The 27,679-nt window shown below is 34.5% G+C and overlaps 1 protein-coding gene across 3 annotated transcripts in view; it reads right to left on the reverse strand.

Annotated features, from left to right (window-relative positions):
• LOC124356885 (ATP-binding cassette subfamily G member 4-like) overlaps positions 1–27,679 on the reverse strand; it is a 126,501-nt gene that overhangs the window by 11,202 nt on the left and 87,620 nt on the right. For all 3 annotated transcript variants that reach the window (XM_046808161.1, XM_046808160.1, XM_046808159.1), the window contains 3 exons: positions 13,758–13,875; positions 2,031–2,220; positions 1,372–1,517 (listed from right to left, as the gene is read on the reverse strand). In XM_046808161.1, coding sequence (XP_046664117.1) covers positions 1,372–1,517; positions 2,031–2,220; positions 13,758–13,875 — 454 coding nt within the window. The remainder of the gene's footprint in view (positions 1–1,371; positions 1,518–2,030; positions 2,221–13,757; positions 13,876–27,679) is intronic.

Consider the following 27,679-nt stretch of genomic DNA (forward strand, 5'->3'; position numbering starts at 1 on the left):
ATAACAGTGGATGCGTCAAAGAAACAAAATTGCTTGGTATATGCCCTCAAATTTCCCTTGTTTCCATGACATAAACTGAGCGAAATCTATAAATATGTAGTGTATAGTGTAATCTATAGAGTGTTCAGAGCCAGTCCCAGTTTTCCAGGACGTTTGGTTATCCTAGGTTAAAGGGAGTGTTTTCTATGCCAATAGCATTTTAATTGAATGCAATAAAAATATTTTTAGGAGAAAATTATCCAAACCCATTTTTAAGTTTTTACTGACCAACTTGGGAATTGAACCTGAATTGACTAGGGTTAAGATTGGTAACTGACCTTAAATGATTGTGGTATTCCTTAAATGTATTCCTAAAAACTTGGGATTAATTGCAGGACTTAGGGTTAGAAGCTTATTAGAATACGCTGATTCTCTACTGAGCCCTTGATTCTATATTCATATTACTAGTATTCCCAATTATTCCCACAAATTATGTAAAATTAGAAGATCTAGTATATATTCCAACTTTGAGAAAGAGAATAGAATATGAGTTCTTTCACTTTATCAACGCCTAGAATATTATGTACACATCCGCCAAGGTGAGATCAGAACAATCATTTCCTTAGTACTTGACCTCTTAGCAGATTACTAGCCGCACACCACAAGCATAGAGTAAGCACTAAAAGTGTTTAATGCCATGTAATCACGTGGTGCTGCTATTAAAGCCTTCTCTATTATTTTAATTGCACACCTCTTTATTTATGATGAAATTCTGTATCAAGGCTATCAGAAACTAATAAATGTCTGACTAATTTGCTAATGACCATGGGACTCTTAAATTATACAAATTTAAATTGCTGATAAATAAGTGTGTATATGCTATTTGTGTGTATTTCCTTTTTGTCAATACTTTATATGCTGAAATATAATTAATGCAATAGTAAGTCACTATACAGTTGCAGAAAATTCATAATTAAATTATTGGATACAACTTCAGTAGTTTGTACTGTAACTGATGTTGAAGCTACCTTATCTATTTGTTAATGGTTTTAATGTGAGTACAATAATACCTGCTGTTTTCAACAAAGTAAAAAAAGTGATTTTTTGTAATAATCCATGCAACATTATAAACTATCAAAATGTCTATAAAATATTAGAAAATACCACAAAGTTTGGTAGCTATTAGATTTTAGTTGCTTATCATATCCTGAAAAAAATTACACTACCATAGTTTTTTTGCGTCACTGGACTTCCTGAACAAAAAATACCAAAAAATGTCTTAATAATAATAATAAATTATTTGATAGCTCTACCTGATTTAGCCTTATATTCTCATATGTTCTTCATTTTGATGGTATGGCTAGTGTTTTAGGCAATGACTGTGATGCTTACGTGGTTGGTTCATCCAGGAAGATGACTGGAGGATTGTTGACCAGTTCCAGAGCCACTGATACCCTTTTCCTCTGGCCACCAGAGAGTCTCTCAGTGAACGTATTACCACACGCAGACAGCCCCAGTGTGTCCAGGATTTCCTCCACCTCGCACACAACAAAACACACTACAGTCCCTGTCAAAGCAAAACTGTGAATCTTCATTCAGTCTTAAGAAAAACCTTATATCAGATTAAAATATAAAGTTTATTGGTTTTTTCCCTGGTAAGTGCATTCATTATTAAAGATAGTGTACACCTGTTTTTATGGATTTGCATCCATTATTCGTATTTCCAAAATAAAAATAGTATATTTGTTGAAAATAAAAAAATTATTTTGGTCTTTTCTTCTTAAAATGAACACCAGCTGGAAGAAGTAGTTGTTTTTTTATTAGCTTTTATATGAAAGACATATTGGAAATATGTAGAACTGAAAGAAGAGTGATCAAATACATTTCCTTCACACAAAATCCATTAACAATTTTTTGTTTTATTTGTTTAATAATGCTACTATGAAATATGACTTACAATGAATTAAATTGATTGGTTCAGTCTTATATTAAGTACCCTAATTTTTATAACTTTAGAGCACAAAACACACTATGATGTTGAGGTAACTTACAGCAGCTTCCTTGTCTTCTCTAGAGAGTTCGTCTCCCAATTTGAGGTGAGCAGCTACCATCATTGCCTCACTGACTGTGAGGTTTGGTTGGATCATGTCCTCTTGCATGATGTACGAACTGAGCTTGTTGAACAGCTTCATCTGCCTGGGATGTCCATTCGTCATGATGGTGCCAGACATGCCAGAAGATCTGTAAAGAGAAGAAATTAATGACCACAACTGTGATAAAACTGATCAAAATGTGAAATGTCAAATTGATATTTTCATATCTGCCATGAGAAGAATTAATCATTAATTAATATTTAAAATTAAAAAAATTAAAAGGCAAGAGTATTAATTGAAATCTATCAAGCCAACACAAATTGTTGCTAATTTAACTTATAGACTTGAATTTGTTTTCCGTCACCTAGCTTTGCCTTCATGGCTTAATTTCATGACCATTACTCTACATATTCTGCCCTCACATGACACATCAAGGTTGGATTCTACATTATGACCTATCTGTGTTGTCAGGAAGTAACCCACAGGCATTGACCAAAAGTAAAGTATCATGACATATGATTGGTACCGATGACTCATCATCCACTGGCCCTGCCCACATGTATCCACTAGGTCAATGAATCCATTAATAATCTTAAAATCCTTGAGCACACCATTCAGGTTTCTTTATGTGCTGAAAAAAATAAAGAACGATTGCTTTATTAATTTAGGAAGAAGAAAAACAGTAGAAAGGTTGTAAAACTTCATTGCTACACCCATTTATTTGTTAATAGTAACATACGTATTTGTAACTTGCTATCTTAGAAGAGTGAGCCTTTAATCTATTTAGGGGCATATTAATTATGAAAGGAACCTAAGTAGAAACTGTAGTAGAACCATTATTCCAATGTTTTGCCATATGGATCATCATGTTAAGTTACAGAATACCTCAATCTATTGAACTAGAAAGGCGAAACTTGGTTCACCACTCTTCATCATTCATGTAGGTCACTTTAATTTCCTACAAATTTACTAAACATCTTCCTAAAGTCACTAATTTATACTTTTGCAATAAAATTTAAAATTTTATTTATTGTTAGATGTTTGCAACATTTTAAAATAGAACTAAATCAAATAGCAAGTTTAAAACATATTTTAAGTATATGTATTTGGAAGTTTTGAACTTTGTTTGAAAAACAATACAAATGATTATTTTTATTGTTAATTTTTTAGTTTTAATTGACTTACTTTTTATTTTGGCTAAAACACTATCAACTGGAGGGTTTTTAGAATCATTTAACAAAATGCTTAAGTTTTGTGTTAATAATTCTGAAATTATTTCGTATTGTTATTCTTATAGAAAAGTTTGAAGCAAAACCATGATTATAAAGAGTTTTGTGAAATTCAGTGTGTAATATACTATATTTTAATGAATACCTGACACATTTTAACATTAACTCAGTTATTTCTAGATTCAATGAAACTTTTCACATGTCTTGAGAGTATTTTGTAAAACAAAACTTTGGCTCTAACACTACTTACTACTTGAAACTTACCAATATTTATAAAAGAATTGTTCACTTACTCATTTCTTAGCACATAATATTCAAGATAAGCACCTTTATTAATTAACATTTGTTTTCCCTCATATTATCATATGCAAAAAAATTCAGAAATACACAGACTGAATATTTGTCTATCTTTACAGTTGGGTAGTGATAAGACTCAAGTAAACTGCTCTCTATTTTTCCATAAGTAAACATTAACCAGTTATCGTTCAGTTTGTACCAGCCATAGGTTAAAGCTACATTGCCAAATGGCCAGGAGTATTTTTTCTTATAAAATTCCTGCTCTGAAATTAATTCAAGGCTAGCAACTTGATCTGCACGAGACCTTGACAATGTACTGTATCCTTAATATGGTGTGAATGATTTAACAATCTTGAAGATATGTTAATTAATAACTCAATATGTTCTATCTAATAATTTGCCATAAACTAACAAATTACTTGTATGACATGTATATTGCACGTTAATATGTTTTCATGATTTTTGATAATATGCAACTTAGAATTACTATGAAATATATATATAAAACAATGGGCCAATTATATTTTGGTGACAATGGACCATGCATTGTTTGACAACATGTGTAGGATTGTTGTCTTTCTAAGTGAAGGATTCAGAGGCCAGTGAAGAGGGACCTGACATTGACATCTAGGATAGAGTATGATGCTGAAACAGAAATGGGCTTATCTTGACGGACCAATACTTTTTCAGAATGAGAATCTAAAATTAAGAATTTGAACATTGGAACTTGGTAAATGATTAAAATAGGATTAAGACTTATATAAATAAGGAATTTTGTGAGAGATCCTACTCCTGGTCTTCCTGCAGAGATGTCAAGTTGCCTTTCTGTGCTCTCAATTAAGGTCCTTGAGATTTTTCTTTAGAAATAAATAATTGAAGAACACAAGAATATACTCCAAATTAACAACAAGCTGAAAAACAGTATCAGGTATGTGATTGAGTTGAGGTGATTCCTTTTGAGATAAATTAACAAACTGTAAAGATCTTCCTATTTCTGACCTTTTGGCACAAAACTCATCTAACGCAATATACTGTATTAACTCGAATTCCTTTATTGTCCCTGAAGCAGGGCCTTACTCAGCTTTAAGGGGCCCCGAAAAAGATATTCGGCTGGGCTCCATCATGTCCCCCACGTCCGTCGACAGAGTCCCTTCAAATAGACAGGTGTCGGGCCCCCCCCAGTTGCCTGGGCCCTGGTAAAATTGTCTGAAAAACCCGTCTAAGTACAGGTCTAAATATACCCAAAGATCTATTTCTATAGAGGTTTATTGTCAATACAGTTAAAATATTGATAGCATTCTCATTAAAATTTGTATTTTGTTGTTTACAAGTATAAATTTATTTGATTTCTTTAATTTATTTAGCATGTCAGTTTTGTTACTAAATATAAAAAAATGTATTATTGGTGTTTATAATTTTTAAAGTATTATTGTAATTTTATATTTTTACAATTAAACGAATTAATTCGTTACTGTTTCTTATGTTTCTAAGCTTATTTGCTCACCTAAAATTCTACAAAGGGGAAGGAGATACATTAACCACTCTGTATGGTGTATGCAATTCACTCATAGCAATCCTGTCAAGAAATTGCATTATAAAACTGAAGGCTTTTGGATTTATTGTCCCACTGGGTTTTTGGAAACATGCTGTAGCGAATGCATCAAAATTAATAAATAGTTTTTGGATAGTAACATATCCTTTACTTTACTCTTCTTTTTTGATAATATTACATTGATTAAGTTGTGTAGTACATCTGAGAATTTCCTGACGGTATGTTAATTTTTCGAAACAAAGTGTACAATAATACTGATTAACATTAGCTTCTCGTGTGTGGTTATAGAAGCAAAATGATTTTTAAGTTAATTTTGTGAGCTGCGATTTGTATGTAATGTACTCTCAATTACAGAGCATTTTGATAAAATTCAAAAACTAACTTTGTAAGCAAGTAATCTGGATGATTATGGACTGAATAAATAAAATTTTCCCTAGTTTATTAATCTAGCTCAGATTGGTGACTTGCCAATGAGATAATGTGTTGAGTGCAATTTCAAATAAAAAGATTTAATTGGAGTTGACCCTTTCTAATAACGATGATTCAGACAAACTTCGGATTATTAATGCCAATAATTAATTGTCCACGAGCAAATTAAGTATTATGATCACTACAATTGTGCAATTTCTGTAATTATTTAATCACGGGATGTGTTTAATTCTATACTTGATTAATTGTATACCAGCAACTGTCATCCAAAATCCATTAAGAAGTGCGGATTTGGATTATAAATCCTCTCCTGAAGTAATTAAATAATTAGAACAAAATTCAAATTAAAATTTTCAAGAATTCCCTCAACTTCAACTGATATGAATTAGTGGCGATGCAGCGTGGTGGAGTATATTAGAGAATGTTGCAGGCTGGCCTTTTAATAATCATTTTAATAAAAATTTTGATATTATAAATACAAGAACTCAAATTTGACTTAAATTATTGGTTTAGACCAATAACCCTCTTTCGCAACCCGTTTTTATCCGTTCTCATTACAATACAATAATAATCTTAAATAATACAACTCGAGTCAACTGATTGGTTAGGAGATTCACTAACTTAATATAAACTATTATTTTTGATAGTAATCACTCGTCTGTTCTAATTTTGTTTAGAGGCTGCAAAAAATAGTTACAAAGAGAAAATTTGAGTTGCAATCATTATCTTTTATTCTAAAATTAACAATTTTACTTTATTATACATAAATTTTATACATAGAAATTAAAAACAATATTTTAGCTTGATAACAAAATAATAAAGTAGTTTTTATTAAATTGGTCACTCGCAAGTTTCCTTAAAAAATAAAAACTTTATTATAGTACGATTTAAACTACTCAAAATTAAACATTTATTGAGAAACTATTTTTACTTTTTCTGCATATAACTTCTGCCAAATTCTAAAAAATGGTCAAGTAAAAATAAAAAAAATTAGGGCTACTAGGGAGATTAGGGCATTGACTTGACCAGAGGTGCGTTTACACAAAAGTTATTATAAGTTTCTTTCAAAGTGAGGATCCTTTTCTTTTATTTTTGTCTTAATATACGACATATCACTAGGCTTCTACCCTTAATTACGAGTACTTTGACCTCTGTTTATGAATTTCATTACATTATACTGTTGAAACTTCAGAGGCTAGAATGGTGCCACACAACAGGATACGACATGCCACACCACCTTGTAGGTTGGTCTAACCTCTGAGTTCCTGGTAGTCATACACTTGGGTATGATTGGGCATTCCATCTTGTTCCTGTGACTAATCAGAACCCATCCCTCTCATGTTTATGTCATCTGGTTTCCTCCTGCATTAATCACAGGTTAAATGAGGAAAAGTCATGGTGTCTTTAATTCAAAGCCCAGCAACGTATGGATTTTAGTGATGAAAAAAACTTTGGTACCTAATACAATTCTAGAAAGTCAACGCTTTATATTGAACAAATAGCTAGTTAACAGCATGAACAGGTTTCTGGTTGCATGTTGAGGGGAAATATATGAATGCCCAATAGATAATTTTAAAAATTTCCAGTTTTAAAAACACAATCTTGAGCCTCTTTTACACTAATTTGGTTTGGTGGAAAATGTTGAATTCTATGTTACATTTCATATTAGCAAAGTTGCTACCAAAATTAGATAATCTATCAAGTGTTCTGGAATGTAAACTTGTAATTAAAACCTGAAGATATTTTAGCCTCACTGTTGCGATCTAGTAAAGAGATGTTCAACTGCATCTCAGACTAAAGATAGATGGACATTCTAAGAGTCCCTAGTTAAGTATAGGGCTATATTCTTATATCAAAAATCCTTTCGGCCTACGCCCCACAGGTCTCTAAAGTAGCAATACAGCAAACAATATTAATTAATTAATTGAAAGAGCCTGATTACCATTACTGTTCTGTGTAAACATTGTTTTATGACAGCACAAACATATGTTTAATTAATTTAACCACTGTTATCAATTTGTCTTAAACGCATAGAGTAACCTTTCAGCACTTCCTTTTTCAACCTATTCTGCAACCACCGATAGCACAGAGTAAGAAAATATCTAGATTCAAAATTAAAAAGGTTTAGTAAAAATTTACTTTTAGCTGTACATTTTATCAAATATTAAGTAGTCTATTCAGTGCTCGGTCAGTACTGTTATGCAGATATCAACGAAAAAGTTACTGTCTAACTTTTAATATAAATTTGAAGATTGTTATAAAACCCATCTTAGCTGTATTTTCACAGAAGTAGGCTTCTTACACCTGTCTAGCTATATATATTTTCTTGGTTGGGGAAACAAGGCAAATCAACAAATACTAAAAGCGGCGGATTCCTTATTACAATATCTATAAATATACACTTTTTTATGTATTTTTTAACTCAACATTAGCGTCGGAAACATAATTCACTCTAACCGGAAATGAATAAACGTGCAAAGCTTACGGAATTGGGTACGAAGCCTAGGGTTAATAGTATAGGATACAACTTTACTAGTACATTTTTTATTATAATAGTCTAACCATGAATTAGGCTACATATAAAACAACATTTATATAATGAACTTATTTCTACAATACTTTACTTGTGTGATATATAAGACATGCATTGGTAATTACAATTTCCTTGTAAAACGGAACAATTATTTTTACATGGGATTCACTTAATTAATGGCATCAAAATATGAAGTTTTCGATTAAATGTTCTCGGTATTCAAAACTCACTGGATAATGGGGTGATGGTTCAAGCTTCGATGTAATTATCCCCGGAACTCAGTAAAGTTAAAAAACAATCTAGACTTTCAGGTTAACCTTGGTGTATCGGGTGGCCTATAAATTACCATATAAGAGAAAACTCAACTAAACTAATTTTACTTATTGCGTAACCAATCTCCACTATTTCCAGTTGTGCTGGAATTCTTGTCAGACCCTTTTAAAAATAATTACCTATGTAGAAGAAAATAATAACGCGTATGCACAGAGATTATTTGGGTGTTTTAAGCAAACAGTAATTTGGACTTTGTTGTTGGGTTGGGGATTTCGAAACCCAACTATACGATGCAGTGTTTGAACTCTAATATTATTATTCAGCTGCTGAAAATATGAACACGTTCCCTTGACTATACTTGACTAACGAACCAATGGAACAACTGTCGCCACTAGGGGAGCTATAAGAAGTTCTCTAGGTTTAAGGTGGTGTAATCAGGATTTTTCCATAATTTGTAGGTGTAATAATATAGTACAATAACTAGAATTTTACTGTAAAATTAATTTAAAAACTGGAAAAAATGTGTATATCCATCTCAACAGTTTTTCTTTGGACCTAATTATGAGATGCCCCTAATTTCGATTTCAAATGTCTATAATTCTTCCTAAACTCACAAATGGAACAGATTTCCCCTGTTTTCATTAAAGCTGTATTGAAGTGGTGTGACCAACACTTATTCCAAACATAGAAAAATATATTCCAATCGAAAATTAATCACTCTCCCTTAAAGGTCGTAACTCATCCAGCAATTTACACTTTCGGTTGAACATCACTTTTATGAGAAGAATTCAGGCTCCAGTGAGGGTGGAAACCTATTAATTAATTGGTGGATTCCTGTTCCCTCCCTTCACAAAAGCCCATGGTAGCCGAAACACGATGGGATACACTGAAAAGTGACAGTAATATTAACAACATTTTTACCACATATTAACCACAGTTCTATTAACCACACAAAACTACCAAGATCCTGCATCATTACGTACGTTGCTTACGATGCCTACAATTTCGAGTTGCATACCACATGGATTACCCACATGGACTGAATGGTTGTGTAGTATTGTGCAGAACTACCTGCACAACTACCATAATTACCTGCAGGACTCAGGCTAGTCGGTTGCATGTTCGCAGCTCATTCAGCAGCTAAGACCCGCGTACGGTCATTGGCAGATTGAGATTATGTAACGTAATGTTGGTACTCTATAGGTCAAGTGCTCTTACGTCACTGTTATGCGTACGCTACCTCAGCTACCACCAATCTGTTATACATCTAACGGTATACTCTAACTCATAGCTAAGTCACACTTCAAATTTGATGATTTTCCATGGGTACCGAAAGGAATACGTGTATTGACAGTGTCATTATAATACTTAACTCCTTTGAAATTGAAAAAGACAGGCAAATCTTACATCACGCAGTGTGGCAGGTTCTCAAAAAAAATTTTGCAAGAAAGACGGGTGAACAACTGTAATTTGGCAGACCTTGGAGGGGCTCGGAAGTGACTTGATGGAGATAATGATGGCTGATAACATTGTTCGCCTGTTGGCCTGTAATCATGGCATCAGAGCTCCAATAATGAGCCATCAGACAGTCTGACTTACGAGTGCGGCGGCGCGGCGAGGCTCTGTTGTCAACGGTATAATTTCGTCGGTCTCACAGCAATCGTGCTCTCATGCTCGTACTGATAACACACTCAAAATTGGTTGAGGTATCCAAGGTAAACCACTCTAATTGAAGAACTTGATAAAAAAAAGTTTATATAACACGATTGTTGAAGTATTTGGAGGCTAAAACGCCATTAAAAATCCAACTTCAATTCAATAGGTACTTTAATTTAAAACTTTGAAAAATATTTTTTTTTTCGAAACGTTGCTAATGGTACAGAATAAGTCAAATACACAACAGAGTTGCTGAAAAAAAAACGATAAGCATTCTCTATTCTTCATGAATCAGGCGTTGCATAATGTGGTCGATAAGTTTATAACAGTTTATTTGTATAATCGTTACGTGTAGCTGGAACCTACCACAATACTACCTGTAGTGTGAAATACGCTATTGGAACACTCCGGGAGGTGCTCGTAGCATCGCAATATTGGCAACGACGCATTTCTTCTTTGGCAACACTGGAAGAACTGGTTTATAGCACCAAGTGACAGGGCTCGTTTTACACTTGTGGCTCAGCTGAGTGGAGAAATCTATTATACACGTGTGCACTTTATGTCTGTACAATATTGTATAATCAAAGTTTGTCATTTCCCTCTTAATAGAGAATTGTTGTGTACGTATTTTAAATCAGGAAATGAATGTAATTCACACACAAGATGTAAACTTGTTATATTTTAAGTAACCAAAGTATACAGGACATTTCAAAATTGTATACAGGTTGTCTGGAAATACAAGGGTATATTTTCGTGTTAAATAATATTTGCGTCTCTTATGAACATCTGCCCGCAAATACACCCTTTGGAACTAGAACTTCCAAGGACTAGTCCTAAAGTAATATTACTTTTTTGTCATACCGTTCAAATGTGCAGATCATCCATCACACATTTTGCCATCCTGTAGTATTGGAACGAAAAATTCTATTTTAGTTACATACAACATATTAAGTGTGATTTGGAGTGTTTTGAGGATTTTATTGTGTTACCGTACTGGTAAACATTTTGGCTTTAGAGCTCTAAAAATAAAAGTAATCACTATTGTACTGAGTTTTTGTCGATTACTATGTATTATGTTATAAATCACCTAGAAAGAAATAAACACAAATGAGTACGTTCAGGTTTTGTGATTTTAACTGCTAAAGTAGTAAAGTTTACTGCAAATTTTATGTTGTATTTATGATTAATGCGTTTCTAAATAGTAATGTGTACATATAGTTATTACTCATTTACATTTACTACCTTCAACAGCTGACGTTCATAATCTCGGTTACAATATCACTGGACTAAATCACTTATTAAATTTAAAATGTCGGTTATTCTTTTCTATTTTCAGATTGTACTCAGTATAGTATGTCTGATACTTTTCTGTAATGTATTAAATTTATAATTACTGTTTGTATAGTTTTTGATAAATATTATACAACCAGAACATTTAAAGCATAAACAGAATTATCAGTCTGTGTAATGATAAAAAAAAACCTTTACCTTAGAACAAAAATATTTCATGAGCTGATTCGGCTATCGGAATACTGTAAATATTAGTCAATTTAGTGATTATAATTTTACTCTTTGATTTGTATAAACTAATATAAGTTCAGCAGATGGTCACAGCGTAATATAACCACATTCCCAGCAGCTGGCCACAATCCTAACTTATTGCAGCTGGTCATACTTCCATCATTTGGGCACAATTCCAGCCAGGTACAATCCAAAATCATCAACAACGTAGCTGGTGACAATATCAGCAGCTGGTCAGAATACCATATGAGTACAATCGCAAATTCTCAACGCTATAACTGATGAAAATATCAGCAGCTGGTCACAGTTCCATCATATGGTCTGAGAATATCTGGTCGTGATCCCAGCTGGGTACAATCCCAAATTGTCAACACCGTAACTGGTGGCAATATCAGCAGCTGGTCACAATCCCATATGAATACAATCCCAAATTGTCAACGCCCTAGCTGATGCCAATATCAGCAGGTGATCACAATTCCATCATATGGTCCGAGAATATCTTGTCACAATTCAAGCTGGGTACAATCCCAAATTGTCAACACCGTAGCTGGTGCCAATATCAGGAGCTGGTCACAATCCCATATGAGTACAGTCACAAATTGTCAACGCCCTAGCTGATGACAATATCAGCAGGTGATCACAATTCCATCATATGGTCCGAGAATATCTTGTCACAATTCAAGCTGGGTACAATCCCAAATTGTCAACACCGTAGCTGGTGCCAATATCAGGAGCTGGTCACAATCCCATATGAGTACAGTCACAAATTGTCAACGCCCTAGCTGATGACAATATCAGCAGGTGATCACAATTCCATCATCTGGTCACAATTCCAGTTGAGTATAATCCCAATCCTAGTTTATCAACACCCTAGCTGATGATAACATCAGCAGCTGGTCATACATCCAGTGTGTAGTTTGTATTCCGTTGCCATCATAGATGCACAAGGCAGATTGTTATTTTTTAATAACACTATTCAAGTTTAATAACTATTTGTAGTAAATTGATTATTTAAAAAAATCATGTTTTATTCAGAATGTCGATGATTAATATCGGCGATAATAACGATATTACGAGTGACGAAGGGATATCAGGACACTCGATAATGATCAAGAACTGTACTATCTTCGAGATCAGAATGTTTGAACATAAATCTCTTAGAGATCCTTTGTCGAAAACCGATATAGATGAGGTGCACGTTATAGACATACAGTGGATTATATAATCTCAAATCATGAATAAAATTATGTTCCTACATAATTGGATGAGGGCCTAACTATCTTTGAGCAATTACGTGGCACGGCCAACTAGTACATCGAGTTTCTAGAGGACTTTCCCGTAATAGATAGTAGTGCTTGGTGGCAGAGGCGACATCCTACGTCACCATCACGTTCTGTGCTGGACTCGCTGACCTTCGTGAGGACTAGAAAACGTGCACTTTGAGACATTCCTCTGTGTAAAAAAACACGTTACTAGTAAAGTTGTTCTATTGTGGTCACTACAGTAAAGTTGTCTCGTGGACACTGCTAACTCGTGAGGACTAGAAAACGTGCACTTTGAGACATTCCTCTGTGTAAAAACACGTTACTAGTAAAGTTGTTCTATTGTGGTCACTACAGTAAAGTTGTCTCGTGGACACTGCTAACTCGTGAGGACTAGAAAACGTGCACTTTGAGACATTCCTCTGTGTAAAAACACGTTACTAGTAAAGTTGTTCTATTGTGGTCACTACAGTAAAGTTGTCTCGTGGACACTGCTAACTCGTGAGTCGATGAGTTGCCTACTTCCTCAAGGAGTACTTTGGCCGCTAATTTAACACTTGCAGCTCGCTCACGTTCGACAATGAATCTCCGTGAGTTAACCTGCCGGGTGCCAATGTTACCGGAGAGCTGGTGTTGGTTCACACGTCACTTTTCTAGCCGAATAGCAACACGTTCCCACTGTTCGTTAATACATTAATGTGGTAATATAACGAACATCTGTAATATTTGATGGACAAGCACTGTTTTGGAATCTTCTGACAGGGCAGTCAGGGAATGTCTGGATGGATTTTCTTCGTCTCCCATTTTTCTCAAAGCTTTTTGAAAATTGAATAGCCAAAACGATTGCAGTTATATTGTTCTATTTGGCTATAGTGAAGTGTAAAGTAACAACAAATTACTTTTACAACAACAAAAGATTGATATAAAACTTACACGTAGCCTACGAGTATGTTCATGAGAGTGCTCTTCCCGGCGCCTGATGGCCCCATGATAGCGGTGAGTTCCCCCGACTTGAAGATACCATTGATGTTCTTCAGGATCCTCTTTTGTCCTGCAACAAACCAGGATTCGGGTTTTATTAGATATTACATTAACATAAATATTTATCATCTTTATAAAAAGTACTTTCTAACCCAAACAGAGACAGTTTGAGAATATAAATAATAATGTATAATAAACAAACAAAAATAACTTAAACTCTAAACAAACCGTTTGACATAAAACAATGTACGAGACATAAAGACAAATGAATGAAATAAATACAAATAATTGAATACGAGAAAACAATATCAATAAACCACTAAATATCAGTAGCAACAAATAAAATAACACCAGAACCGAACAATAATAAAAATACACTCGTAAAAATACAACATTAATAGGTGATTAACGAATAAATAATTAAAGCATTTGAAGAGTCCTCTCTAGCACAGGTCCCCGGGCAAAAATCCGCAGCTGGGGGTTGATATTTTCTGGGTTGCCGAAGAAAAATCCATCAACGGTAATACAGACGCTTTTATCTAGGGATAGGGCTGTGCTAAAGATACCAACAATTTCATATAGCCGATGTTGACTGGTTCTTGTCAGAAGGCAAAAGTTCATATAGTAATTTTAGACCAATCATGCGGCAACAATTTAAAGAAACCCAATAAATGATTTTGATGTACTTTTAAACCCAAAGTCATTGAGTTAAATAAAGATTCTATTTACATTAATTTCTTACATAATACTTTAGAGTGTCACACATAACTCAAACCTTATTGGTTAGACGTTATATTTTAGTGTGATTTACGGCAGATGTCACATCGAATAGATAGATCATAGAGCAGGTGTTGCACTGGGCCCTGAAATGACTCTATCAAGAATGGCTCGCTCTCCTTGAGAAGTCTAAACTTTAGTGCTAGTATTAATAGATATGACCTTGGTTTATTTGGGGCATGTTACGAATAACATTTAAATTTTTTAATTTCCCTCTCTCCTCCATAACCTTCAAATCAGATCCGAACCAAAGTTCTGTTCAGTAAAATCAGTTCCTTTGATTTTGATGTTAACAAGTGGAAAATTAAACTGAGAATTTGGCGGTCAATACAGTACAAGGTCGACGGTAATGTCACATACAGGATTTCATCACGTGTGCTAACTCTAACTCAGATCCATCGGCACTCCCAACCGTAATACAGTGAATACAGCATTAAAGAGATTTCTAAGATTTAATTGAGTGAGTAGCACATAGTTCCAATAATTCCAGTTTTATTAGACAAAGCAATCTTTAAATCTTGCCATACGTATTACAGTCGTACATGTTCATAATAAAGCAATTACCGTTAAACCCTTATTGAAAACATCCAATATAAGTTACTGGATGTAAAAAATCATAAACTTTACAGTAGAAAATGTCATCTTTAAAATCAAAAAACTAATAGAGGTTCAAGTAAGACAAAAACTAAAAATTGCGTGACAAAGAATTTGCAACAAATAGAGCATATTGATTACATGGCTACAAATGAAACTTGTACTTCTCTAAGCTTGTCCGGGAAATAAATAATAAAGAATGTTAAATTATGAACATAAAAATAGGTCGTAACTTTATATAATGCGACACCCGTGGTACATGAATACTCCTGGAGGAGAGTCATTTTTCCACTTATCCCAAACACTTACCCTAAACAGTTTAAATACACATTAGTATAATTTTTATCTTTACCGAACCAAAATTATTATTTCTTATTCTGAACCAATACTTTCCAGTCAAGATGTCTAATCAGCAACACAAAACCGTGTTGCTCTAATGCAGTCTCTAATGAGCACGAAATAATGTAACACCTGAGATTGTGCACTGGTTGTAATGAAATCGAAGAATACTTTGTCATTTTTTCAGATTATTATGATGCAATCTTCGAAACATGGATAGTAAGCGAGGAAGTACACACGTCTGTATTTAAATGCAGTACGTATTTGATTGTACTAGGTTTGTTTTCAATAATGGCAAGCCATGCTAGTTAGCCATGATAGAGACTAAGAACGAAGTTTTCAAAAAAAACCTGCAAACATACGACCGTATAAAAAAGTTCTATATAAAGACGAACCCATATTATTTCCAATACTTTCCTTGTCTGTCTGAAATCATCATTTCTGAACGTAATTTTAGTATGTCTGAGATAGCCACAGCAGGAAGTTAGTTGCAAGGTCAACACAACTGCGACGGGATCTAATTTAGATGTAGAAGTCTGCAATTTTCCAGCTACAAGCATCTTATATATTAAGTGAAGGCATCACAATTAACGTGCTCTTACCTCATCATAATTATTCTGTCGTGTCAGCAGTGAAGTCTTTTGTTTGTCACTGTCATAGTGTTGTTCAGAAACACACATCTACTGTCCTGCACTAGCTTGGTGAAATCTGTTCAGTTAGACTTATTTGATCATAGTCTGAAATAGTGTAGATACCTCTTATTAGATATAGATAATCATGATTACTGAGTAAAATCTTATACTGTCCCCAGAAGAGAACCTATTCTAGGAAAAAAGGTGGTATCTCATAATTTGGGCAATCAAGTGAATGTCCAGGATCGGCTCATCATTGATTGCAAATGTTGAGATATTGGGGTAAATGGTGGTTGACAGGTTTACTTTACTGCGGAGGATGACTCTTGGATTGGTCCCAAGCCTAAATAAGGGAGAGTACGAAACATGTTCGCTTTGATTGAAATGGAAGGAGTTCGTGGAGAACTAGCATCCCCTTCTTCCGTGATGACATGATTGATAATAGAGCCCGCGCTAACCCGCTCTCCTCATGGTGAAAGTTACATAGCAAGTCAACAGGAGGCCACCCCTAGTCCCAATTTATTCTTACTAAGCAAGAACGTAGCCAGAAAGAAATTGGAGGGAGGGGTCAAGATAAGTGCTATTTTCCCGTGGTGGACAGAAATTATGGAAAGTGCAGTCAACCACTCATTCCACCATCGTGACAATGTTGCGAACGATCAGTAGATGTCAGTAATACTGAATTATTGAAATAATAATAATAGTTTGCTAAAAATATAATTAAAAACGTTAAAAATTTGGGAGTGATCCGGACCCCTTGCACCCACTACGTCCTTGGTACTAAGTATCCTATTAGTTCAGAAGCAGTGCAAAGGTCCTTGGACTAGGTGGAATGAGTGGTTTCCTCATCTTCTTATCTCAAGCGAACCAAGTTGACAGGTTGATAACAGGTTTAAAAACAGGAATAGCTTACTATGACGAGTAGATCGATGACTTCAGGGTATGTTTTAATGATATTTGACTAAAACAGTACTTTTATGTTTTTCAAAGTATCACAGGAAAGATAGAACCCAGAAGTCTCACTAGAACACTGTTTACAGAACGATCTGATGGCCAAACCCAAGAACTACCATTGCCGGACCATAGAACACAATATAAAAATCTGTTCTAGTTATTAACCTCAGTGAGATGTCTGGGTTTGGCTTATTTTTGTTATCTACGAACAGTAGTTAACCGTCAGTTTTCGTAAGTTTTGTTTTAGTTTCAATAACTTTTAAAATTCTATACTTGAGCATAATTTTATTGCGATCGATAATTTTAGAATCAGCTGTAACACGTAAGTATAATGAGGATTAGAATGGTCACTACCTTAAACTTTAACAAGCATTCACGTTAACCAACGGTGAATATTACCAAACAAGGTAATTGTTCCGAAAGGGCCTATGGTAATCCGAAGAAGTGACTAAGGTTGCCGTCGTGCAACACGAGGACAACTTCTTCTCAGCGCTCCTCGTGCCACATAGACGTGAAAGCGTCCGCAGAGTGTCAGTGCACTGAAGGCGTGACATTCACACCGCAAAGTATAAAACCTCAACTGAGCACTTTAAGACAATTTATTGTCACAACAATAAATCTTCTTCCCATCCCATTCTCTCATCCCGAGAACGAACTCCCGACTTAAATTGTGTTCAGTAGTTTTAGCTTAAAACCAGACATTATTATTTCACACAATATTTACTTTAACAACACCACGAGATATGTACACAGATAATCAATTAATCCTTTAAACAATGAAAGTATCATTTTTAAAACATTCTCAATTAAATAAACGACAGCAAACGTGGAGAGGTGTAAATGTTGATGGCGCTAATATCAGTAATAACCTAATAATCCCTACCAAGGCACCTATCGCCCATATGTGTGCTTGATGGGCGGAGTACCTGACACCCATAAGTGTGGTAGTTGGGCGAAGTACTTGACATCCACTCGTGTGGTCGATGGGCGAATTACCTGACACCCATAAGTGTAGTAGTTGGTCGAAGTGCCTGACATCCACTCGTGTGGTCGATGGGCGAATTACCTGACACCCATAAGTGTGGGAGTTGGGCGAATTACCTGACACCCATAAGTGTAGTAGTTGGTCGAAGTACTTGACATCCACTCGTGTGGTCGATGGGCGAATTACCTGACACCCATAAGTGTGGGAGTTGGGCGAATTACCTGACACCCATAAGTGTAGTAGTTGGTCGAAGTACTTGACATCCACTCGTGTGGTCGATGGGCGAATTACCTGACACCCATAAGTGTGGGAGTTGGGCGAAGTACCTGACATCCACTCGTGTGGTCGATGGGCGAATTACCTGACACCCAATAAGTGTAGTAGTTGGTCGAAGTGCCTGACACCCTTTCGTATGGTCGATGGGCGAATTACCTGACACCAATACGTGTAGTAGTTGGTCGAAGTACCTGACAACCATGAGTATGGTAGTTGGGCGAAGTACCTGACATGCACTCGTGGTCTATGGGCGAAGTACCTGACATCCACACATGTGGTCGATGGACGAAGTAACTGACACCCATAAGTTTAGTAGTTGGGCGAAGTACCTACATCCACTCGTGTGGTCAATGGGCAAAGTAACTGACACCGATAAGTGTGGTAGTTGGGTGAAGTAACTGACACCCATAAGTTTAGTAGTTGGGCGAAGTACCTACATCCACTCGTGTGGTCGATGGGCGAAGTACCCATGTGTGATAGGTGGAAGTACTACTTCACATTTACACTTGTTTAGGGTGGGCGAAGAAGTGAATGCCAAAACACCACATCTATTAGGTATTTTTTACAACGAATCTCTAATTTTCATTCTATGATTTATAAGCACTGAATTTTCATAACGATTTTCTGATTTTCCTATCGGAATGCATTTAAACTAAATTTTTGGAATACAAACCCATTTATTACAACTTAACCTGATACGTGTTATTCCATAATTTAAATTGATACGTAACATACGATTACAGTATCAAATAAAGGAATTAAATTGTTTAACTTTTATCTAAAAAAAAAAGAATGCCTGTCGGTTTAGCCTGCCATATCAGTTTTGTATCTCGAGTAAATGGGGTACGGGTACAAATTGTTAATACGTATTTAATTAAGTTGTCAAGGTTAGCTTTGATCTACTTTAGTAATTGTTACACCGGATACCGCTCATATATTTAATTCATCTGTATAATGAAATAAGTGGTATATTATAAAAAGTCGCATAGTACGGTACTTGCGTGGAAATAAGATTAGTGCACAATGATCACGAACTCAGCCTGTAAAGTGAGCACGAAGTTAACCGTCTCTTTTGTCCGGCCAGTGCAGTGACCGGTGAGACCAGCATCTCTTGCGCTGGCGATCAGACCGGTGTTACCGGTGACACACTTTGCCGCTAACTTTCACTCCCCTCGTCGTTTGCAACACGACCGACCGATTCCTGCGGTAAGTTACCGTACCATCACAGTCGGCCCCCTTGAGTGTGACGAAACTCTATCTTTTCTGCTTACTGTTGGATGAGATTTACATATAGTTTAGCACTCCTTTGAAATGTTCATAATCGAAAAGGACTGTCCAATGTCTTTGTGTGAAACTGTATTACCTCATCAGCTGTTCAAAACGTGTGGTTACAATGGGGCAGTGCAGTAATTAACAGGCTGTGTATACCTGAATCCACACGAAACCTTCTAGGGCGTATCGAGAGATTAAACAACTCTTTCGTCACTTCAAACTCTTATATACTCGTAAAACTATACTTGAAGACCTAGGGCTTCTCAATATTTAGTCACAAGCTTGGTTATATATATACTTCCCCATAACATCGCAATACCTTTCCCAATTTTTATACGAGTAGTTGGTTGGATTACTCATTCCAACTGAAGTCCAAGTGAAAGTTCAAAATTCTTTAAGTATTCTAAGTCAACGATTAAGTACATAAATCTCACTGATCCCCATGCGCCTCACAGGGCGCGTGTGGGACTGAAGTCGTAAGCTACGTGTAACTGGAAGAGCACTATGGGGTGTTGACTGGAATTGAATATAAGATAGAATGAGTCGTTCGAATAAGTAATACGAAAGTAAAGGTTACCAGTAATCAGAATTTCATTTAACTGTGTTGCCCAAGATTGCGTATACTAAGTAAATGGCTCAGTAAAATATAAAAACAATATATATATATATATATATATATATATATATATATATATATATATCTGTAAAATGTATTATATATTGTATATTATATATACAATATTTAATAATGTACCTCTTCTGGATCATGTGGAAAACAAATCCAGAAACATCGGAACAACATACACTGTAGAGAATACTAAGAGTTACAGTAGTACGGAACTATTTTCGTTACAAAAATCATTAGAAATGTTTAAATATTGTGTCATGAGGAACATTTTACGCCGCTTGCTAAATTTATGTACAATTATGATAATGTTCTCAATAGTGTATAAGAATAGAAGACATGTGATATAACTTTCTATGGTGTACAATTCTCAACCAAAGTGATGAGCGCCTTTACACGTGACTTCTCCTGGTGTAATTGCCTTCGAGGCGGTTTTATAAGGTCTCGTGCGGATAAGACCTTGAGCTATGTAAATATCCCTCATTAATTAATTATGACCTCCTTAGTGGGATTACAATTGTTATTTTAAATGGTGCATAATAGTCATGTTATAAAAACCAGTATAACGCGTGATGACCTTGTTACGAGATCAGAAACGTGCTGTTTATTTTCAGCATAAGATACGTCTCGTGTCTGATATTTCTCAATAAAACATATCCGTATATTGATATAAAGAACGAAACTTAATAAAAACAACCCAGTCAAACATGTATCAAACTGACTCTAACTATAAAATGTTGGTACACTTTCATTTCTTTAATACTTGTTAATGGAATTAACAAGTAACCAAAAATAACAAATATAACCTCAAAAGGCAACTCTCAACACTCACAAGTATAATAATAAGGCTTGATGTTATAAACAAAACAGTGGATCGACGAAACTTTTAGTATATAATTTTATTATAAATCCTTACTGTTAAAATACATTTATCTGTAATGGTTCTACGTTTATTACGTTTTAGGTTAAGGTAGACATCTGAGAAATTGCGTAACCATGATAGTAGTTGCAGACACCGTAAAGAGATGCAACAGGTTTGCACATGCACACCGTTTTGCATAGCTGGCTTGCACTAGCGCATTGACCGCGTGGATACTGTACAGTTACTACCGTACTGGTTTAATGACACCACGGCCGCAGCGCCTCTATCGTTAATATGAACAATGGTGGAACACGTTGTGTCTGCTATTGTGTTTTTGCATCGTGACCTTCTAGAAAAGGTTATCTTTACTATCCCTTTTAAGGTTCTGTCAAATACAGTTTTCAAAGCTTTCGTACTGTGTGTCAAATTGAACGGCCACATTAGGGCCGTCACATAACAACAGCTGACTTTCACATAACCCCTTGTGTCAACAACATGTGAAGCCAGGTGCAAGAATGTAGCTGTTCTCTACCAGAATAGTAAAGTTGTTATCTTTCTCCTCAGTTCTTCCTATCTTGAACGAGAATGGCGTGAGGGTTATGCTGGATGGAGGGTGTTTGGCAGTTCATGAAAAGATCAAAACTCTTGGACTTTAAGTTGGACAGCAAACTAATTTCACTGACCATGTCGCGCACTCTATGCAGCGTGCTTTAGGCAGGCTCAAGGGCCTTTACAGGTTTAGGAATTTACTGCCACAGACAGCAAAACCGCAGTTCATACAGTCACTGCTCGTATCAATGTTTTTACTGTTACATATGGCAATAGCATCTTGAGAGGTGACACTGAGCGAATACAAAACTTCCAGAACAGTGCTATACGGTTCATTTTCAATCTTTAACGATTCGCTCACGTGTCTGGTTGCCGAGATACCTTAAATATGCTACCTGTGGCATCCATAAGCAGATACTTACTAGTTGAATGGTCCACAAAGTTCCGGGAGACTAACATACCGGGAGGTCTCGCAGCGAAGCACTCGCCATGGCGGGAGCTTCACTTTCCCAGCGTGACAAGGGAGATCGGAAGAAGTTTCTCATTCTTTAGCCCGACAGTGTACAATTTCTTCCCTGCATGCCTCTCGAGTTTTTAAAAACATTTTAAATTTTATCTCTGTAGTTTTTTAATTCGAAATTAAGATTTTACGTATGAATTAATACAGGAATTATATTATAGGAATTAATATTTATTTTTATTTATTAATTCTCTTCTATAGTTTAGTTAAACACATTTTAGATTAAAGATTGTTGTTATAGTTCATTTAAATGTAGAATTTGTAATATTTAAACGTGACATGAGTTTCTTTGAAAACGAGTGTATCTAAGAAACGCTCAAATGAAAAAAGGAATTTTTATTTTATTTTTTATTTTAAAAAAAAACCACTTAAAGTACACTTGGTTTTCGAAAAAATGAAATAGTTGTAGAAAACAGTTATGTTCGGTTTGAAATGCATATGCAGGTTTTCATAAATTGTTTACCACAAAGTTAATAATTAAATATATATTTACCGACGTGTTATGTGAGTAAAATAACAATTTTGATGCTGGCCAAGTAAATGATTAATAAACAGGTCTGTGACAGCCTTATCACCACAGTTGAAACAACCACAGTTCTTGCTCAAGGCAGATTGAAGGATTCCTGTGGTAATTACCAATTACTGAGCTATTACTTGACACGTGTGAAGGAAAAGTATATGCTACAAATAACACATCTTTGTTGGGAAGGGTTCACTTAATTGGAATGTTGAGTTATCTCCATTTCACCTTGACATAGATCTTCATTCGCGGTAGATTCTAGCTAAACATACGACAGCAAAGCACGGTTCTGATCTGCACCATACATCATTAACAATATACATAATTAGCATTATACATCATTAGCACTATACATTATTACCATTGGTGATGTGGGTTCGGCACTATAGAATATAAATTAAAGTGTTCAATATAGATAATACAGACATCCGATACAGATAGATTTTAATTCAATATGTATAATTATCATTTAATACACAAAAATATAACAATTTAAATCATCTTTACAGTCGTACTCTAATATTGTTCTTGTACACAGTTATAGTGCCAACCCGCTATAGTTTGATAACCCCGTAAACTATTGAAATGTAGAAGCAATATTTCACTACTGTTTATTGGAACACAACAGGATTAATATTTGTTTGATTTCGCTAAGAACATACGAGAAGCTAACTGGCCTAAATAGCCCTATTTTCCATAATGTTATATGTACTTTATTCACAAAAATTATTTTTGTTATTATTTTAAATAAGGTGTTTTAACGCAATTATAATTATGTTCTTAAATTATTATTTTATATTTAAGGTTTTTATCAAGACTTAGCATTTCTTAGGTAGGTTTTATTTTATTGAGAAAAGATCCGGTCCACTAATCAAAATACATTTTAATTCAGGTCTCAGACGGCAAAGGATTAGCAATGCAAAATCATCGAGATACCTAATTCTGTTGACGAGAAGAAGGTACAAAAGGGATTAAAACCTATAGACTGAATCTATTCTACTAAAAAACGATAAACATGTCTGAACAACGCATGATTTCATATAACTTCCAAACCCCAAACAATAGACAACAAACATTTATACCATAATTTCCAATCTTTGCTAGAAATAAAAATATGCTGACACACACATATTTACGTTATTATTAAGCATATTTAACTGCAACCTTACTAGAGATTCTGTTTAGGTCATCATAGACAATGTCTCATACCTTTACTTTATTGATAAAAAATGTGTATAGTACATTTTACCAGCTTCTTCTTATTGGAAACTAAATGCTTAATATATAATCAACACTCCAATAAATGAAAGATTTTTATTTTGTGAGGCCTTTCGTGGCTCAAAGAACACATCGTCAGACCCACATAACTGAAATAAAAGTAAATTAATAATAAAAACAATTTAGATTTAAATAAAAACATATGTCTTGAAAAATACAAAGAGATAAGATTTTAAAGGCCAGGAAGCATGTCTACTGTATATATAAAAATTAATATTTAATTAGATTAAAGGCAGTAACGGTGAATTTTGTAGAGGTCCAGGTTCATTATTTACTAAATAATTTTGGTTCTTCTGTATAAAAATAGTTTCGTAAGCATCGAGGAATTTGTTGTCATTGATTTCTTTTAATAATTTGACTTGTGAAAAGCAGTGTCCAGTATGGAGTGCATGTTTCGCCATGGCCGATCTTTCCTCTTGCTGATACTTCAGACATGCTTTATGTTCCTTTACTCTCTTTTTTATTTTCCTTTTTGTTTGGCCAATATATTTTAAATCACAGTTGTCACAATTAACAATGTGTATAGTGTTAATAAATCTGATTTGATTTGATTGTATCAATCCCAATAAAATATGCAACGTTAAACACCCTCAGTTTTGATTTTAACGAATGTTCAATAAGCTATTTTCTCGATCGTATATTTGTTTCTCAACAGTAACGTCACGTTTACAATAATGTACGTGGGAACAGGAAAATATATAATGGGATACAAAAATGGGTAATTTAGAGTTTGAATAATAGTCTACTCCAGATCCACAAAAATCGCTGAATACTATGTTGCAGTTCTCTCTTCGAAAGTGAGCATTACGTGAGGCAAAGAAATCGACCAGGTTTCCCACTTCCTTACCGCTGTGTAGAGGACGGGTTATCACACTGTACTGCTGGTACAGTATACAGAAGTAGTGCCTTTCAAAGGTGTCACGTGTTTTCTTCTGTCTAACAGAGTGGAAGTAAATTTAATTTAGCAACCGGGGACCATCGATAATTATTTACCTTGTATCCACGGTAAGATCCAGAACACAAGGTTCTTCCTAAAAATTAGCGGCCGCAGCGATTAGGTCATCTCCTGTGGTCAGAGGAGTCAAGGATAGACAGGGAAAGGTCAAGGAAAATTACGATTCTTCAAGATACGTGCTGAACCTCCATTCCTTGAAGTTAAATATGCATATATGTTGGCGGACAACTAAGTGTAAGATGATGACACAGTGAATGAAACTTTCGAATGGTTGTGAAGGTCAAGATTTAGATAGTGTCAATATACGTCAAGCTCAATTAAACGTTGCTTAGTTTCTTTAAATGTGGATTATTTTATTTAAATGTTTGAAGACACATGTTGTGAATTTTTAGTAAACATCATTACACAAAATAACTACTTAAATTAAACATATACCTGTTTCCCAAGTAATAGTGTAGTGTTATATTGCGTTAAGCAGGTAACGTTTCTTATACGTAAATGTACTTTCAATAGAAACGGGTCAACAGTTCTACGATGTACAATAAATCGTACTATGATATAAATCTCTGTTGCCAATTGTAAATGATAAAGTACTCGTAGCTGATGAAAGGACTCTGAAGATTTCACCGTTATTATTCGAAAGCGACCAAAAATGAGGAAAGTTTCGCTGATAAATTATTTATTAAATAGTAACTCACAAATATGTACTACATTAAAATTTACTATCATTATTTTATGAAAAATTAAAGTCTTTAAGCTTAATACAGATCATTAAACAAAATAAAGGGGTGTAAATGGTCAGTCATAAAAAAACTATCGTTACAAGGTGCGAAAAAAAGGCCAAAACATTAGAAAATGTAACGTTCTTACAATAATATTTTTGATTGAGTTTTGAATAAGACCTACGGTATTGTCTTCTTTTTGAAACTAAGTTATATATTTCCTGTGTAACATAGTTATAAATCTCTACATATCTTTAGTTTTTTGGAGAATCCAAAAATTCTCTACATATCTTTAGTTTTTTGGAGAATCCAAGAAATTTTGGTTAGTTTACCAAAATCTGTCGATTAAAGGGATCCTCGCGATTTCTGAAAAGATTTAAATTTAAAAAGGTTCTTATAAAAGTTAAAAAGTTCCTTAATGGGTTTATTAAGTAAAAATTATTGTGTATCAGAACCAAATAATACAAAATACCCCATTAAAATAATTTTTCTTATATGAATTTGTGATCAAATAATAATTTAGAAATATGCAATATTGAAGCCCATTCTTGTAGTGTGATGTATCGCGTGGGGGAGAGTATGATTAACCAATTTAAGATAATCAACAATGCAACAAAAAGTAATAAGGTTTCTTATTTATTAATTCCTTAAGGGTGACTGTCGTAATTGTTTACCTATGAAATGAACCTAACGTGTTAACACTTATCACAAATGCAGTTGAGTAACATGCTCTCACATTAGAAGACATTTTGGTTTTTGAAATTTACTGGAAGAAGAAAACCTTACGATAAAAAAACTCATGATAATGCCATACGAGTAAAAAATATATCCTCCTAACGAAGTGTGACAGGATACGGAAGCTGATATAAGGACACACATTTAACTAGGACGTAGATTATTAAATATTAAAATCCATAATGGCAACATTAGCATTCACAGCTGATTTGGAGGTAGCCATTGACAGATGGATTGCATTGACCTTGTGATTTAAGTGCACCCATATATTCCACACGTGGACTTCTTATGACTGCTTCCTAAATATTCCATGTATCCCTGGACAACCGCCGCCTACAGAGCTCTCATTATTGTGATGTCTTCCGCCGGCGTCAGCAGTCAAGGTCAAGCTCGTGAACTTGAAACAGTGACAGGTCGTTGCCGAGACTTGCAGCGTGGTTCAGAGAACTGATATTGGCACTAATACCCAGGTTAATATTGAAAATGTCCTTGGATACGATGCTCTTGCTATTCTATTAATCTTATTATTTGTAGTTTTGATGGGCAACTTCGACCATTACTTACATGTATGGAAGGATAAGGTTGATTAATCAGGTTTTAAAGATTTCAAAAATATTTGTATTTGCTCAAAATATTTTATTTAGTCTATTGCTCAATAGACTAAAGTAAAAAATGGGAATCTTTAATTTAAAATATTTGTTGTGTGTGTGTGTTTTTTTTTTATTTACTGATATCTACATTGATAAGTGTTTCAAGGTTGCAGTTCAAACACTTCTACAAAGTATATCAACCCTAAGAAGTTAAGCATCTAAGCTAAAACCAATTATATAAAAACAAAAATATGATTCAAAACTATCGGGAAGTTTGAAAAACGTTTTTCTTATGTATTTTTATCTCGTAAGGGTTAATACAATATGGTGACTGTGCATGTTTTTCTGAAGTAAGTTAGCGGTAACATCACAGCAGAAAGAGTGGACACAAAAATTATAATAAACTCTAACTAAAAATAGTTGGCAACATCACTAAGCTTGCTGAGTTTATTAACCATTTCAATTATTTGACATTTTTCCAGGTGGTAGTTATTAATCAAAATATACGTTTCATTTTGATTACTGTGGAATGTAAATAAAAATAACACTTTTCTGAAAATATACGTGATTAAAACGATATATCTGTAGAATTCTAGATTGCTTCATTCAACATTTCAGATGTGTACAAGTAAACAAAGTATAGGTAGTCTACGCTATCGAGGAGAAACTAAAAGTAATTTTCAGTTATA

Source organism: Homalodisca vitripennis, chromosome 3 (assembly GCF_021130785.1).
Source record: "Homalodisca vitripennis isolate AUS2020 chromosome 3, UT_GWSS_2.1, whole genome shotgun sequence".
Lineage (NCBI taxonomy): Eukaryota > Metazoa > Arthropoda > Insecta > Hemiptera > Cicadellidae > Homalodisca > Homalodisca vitripennis.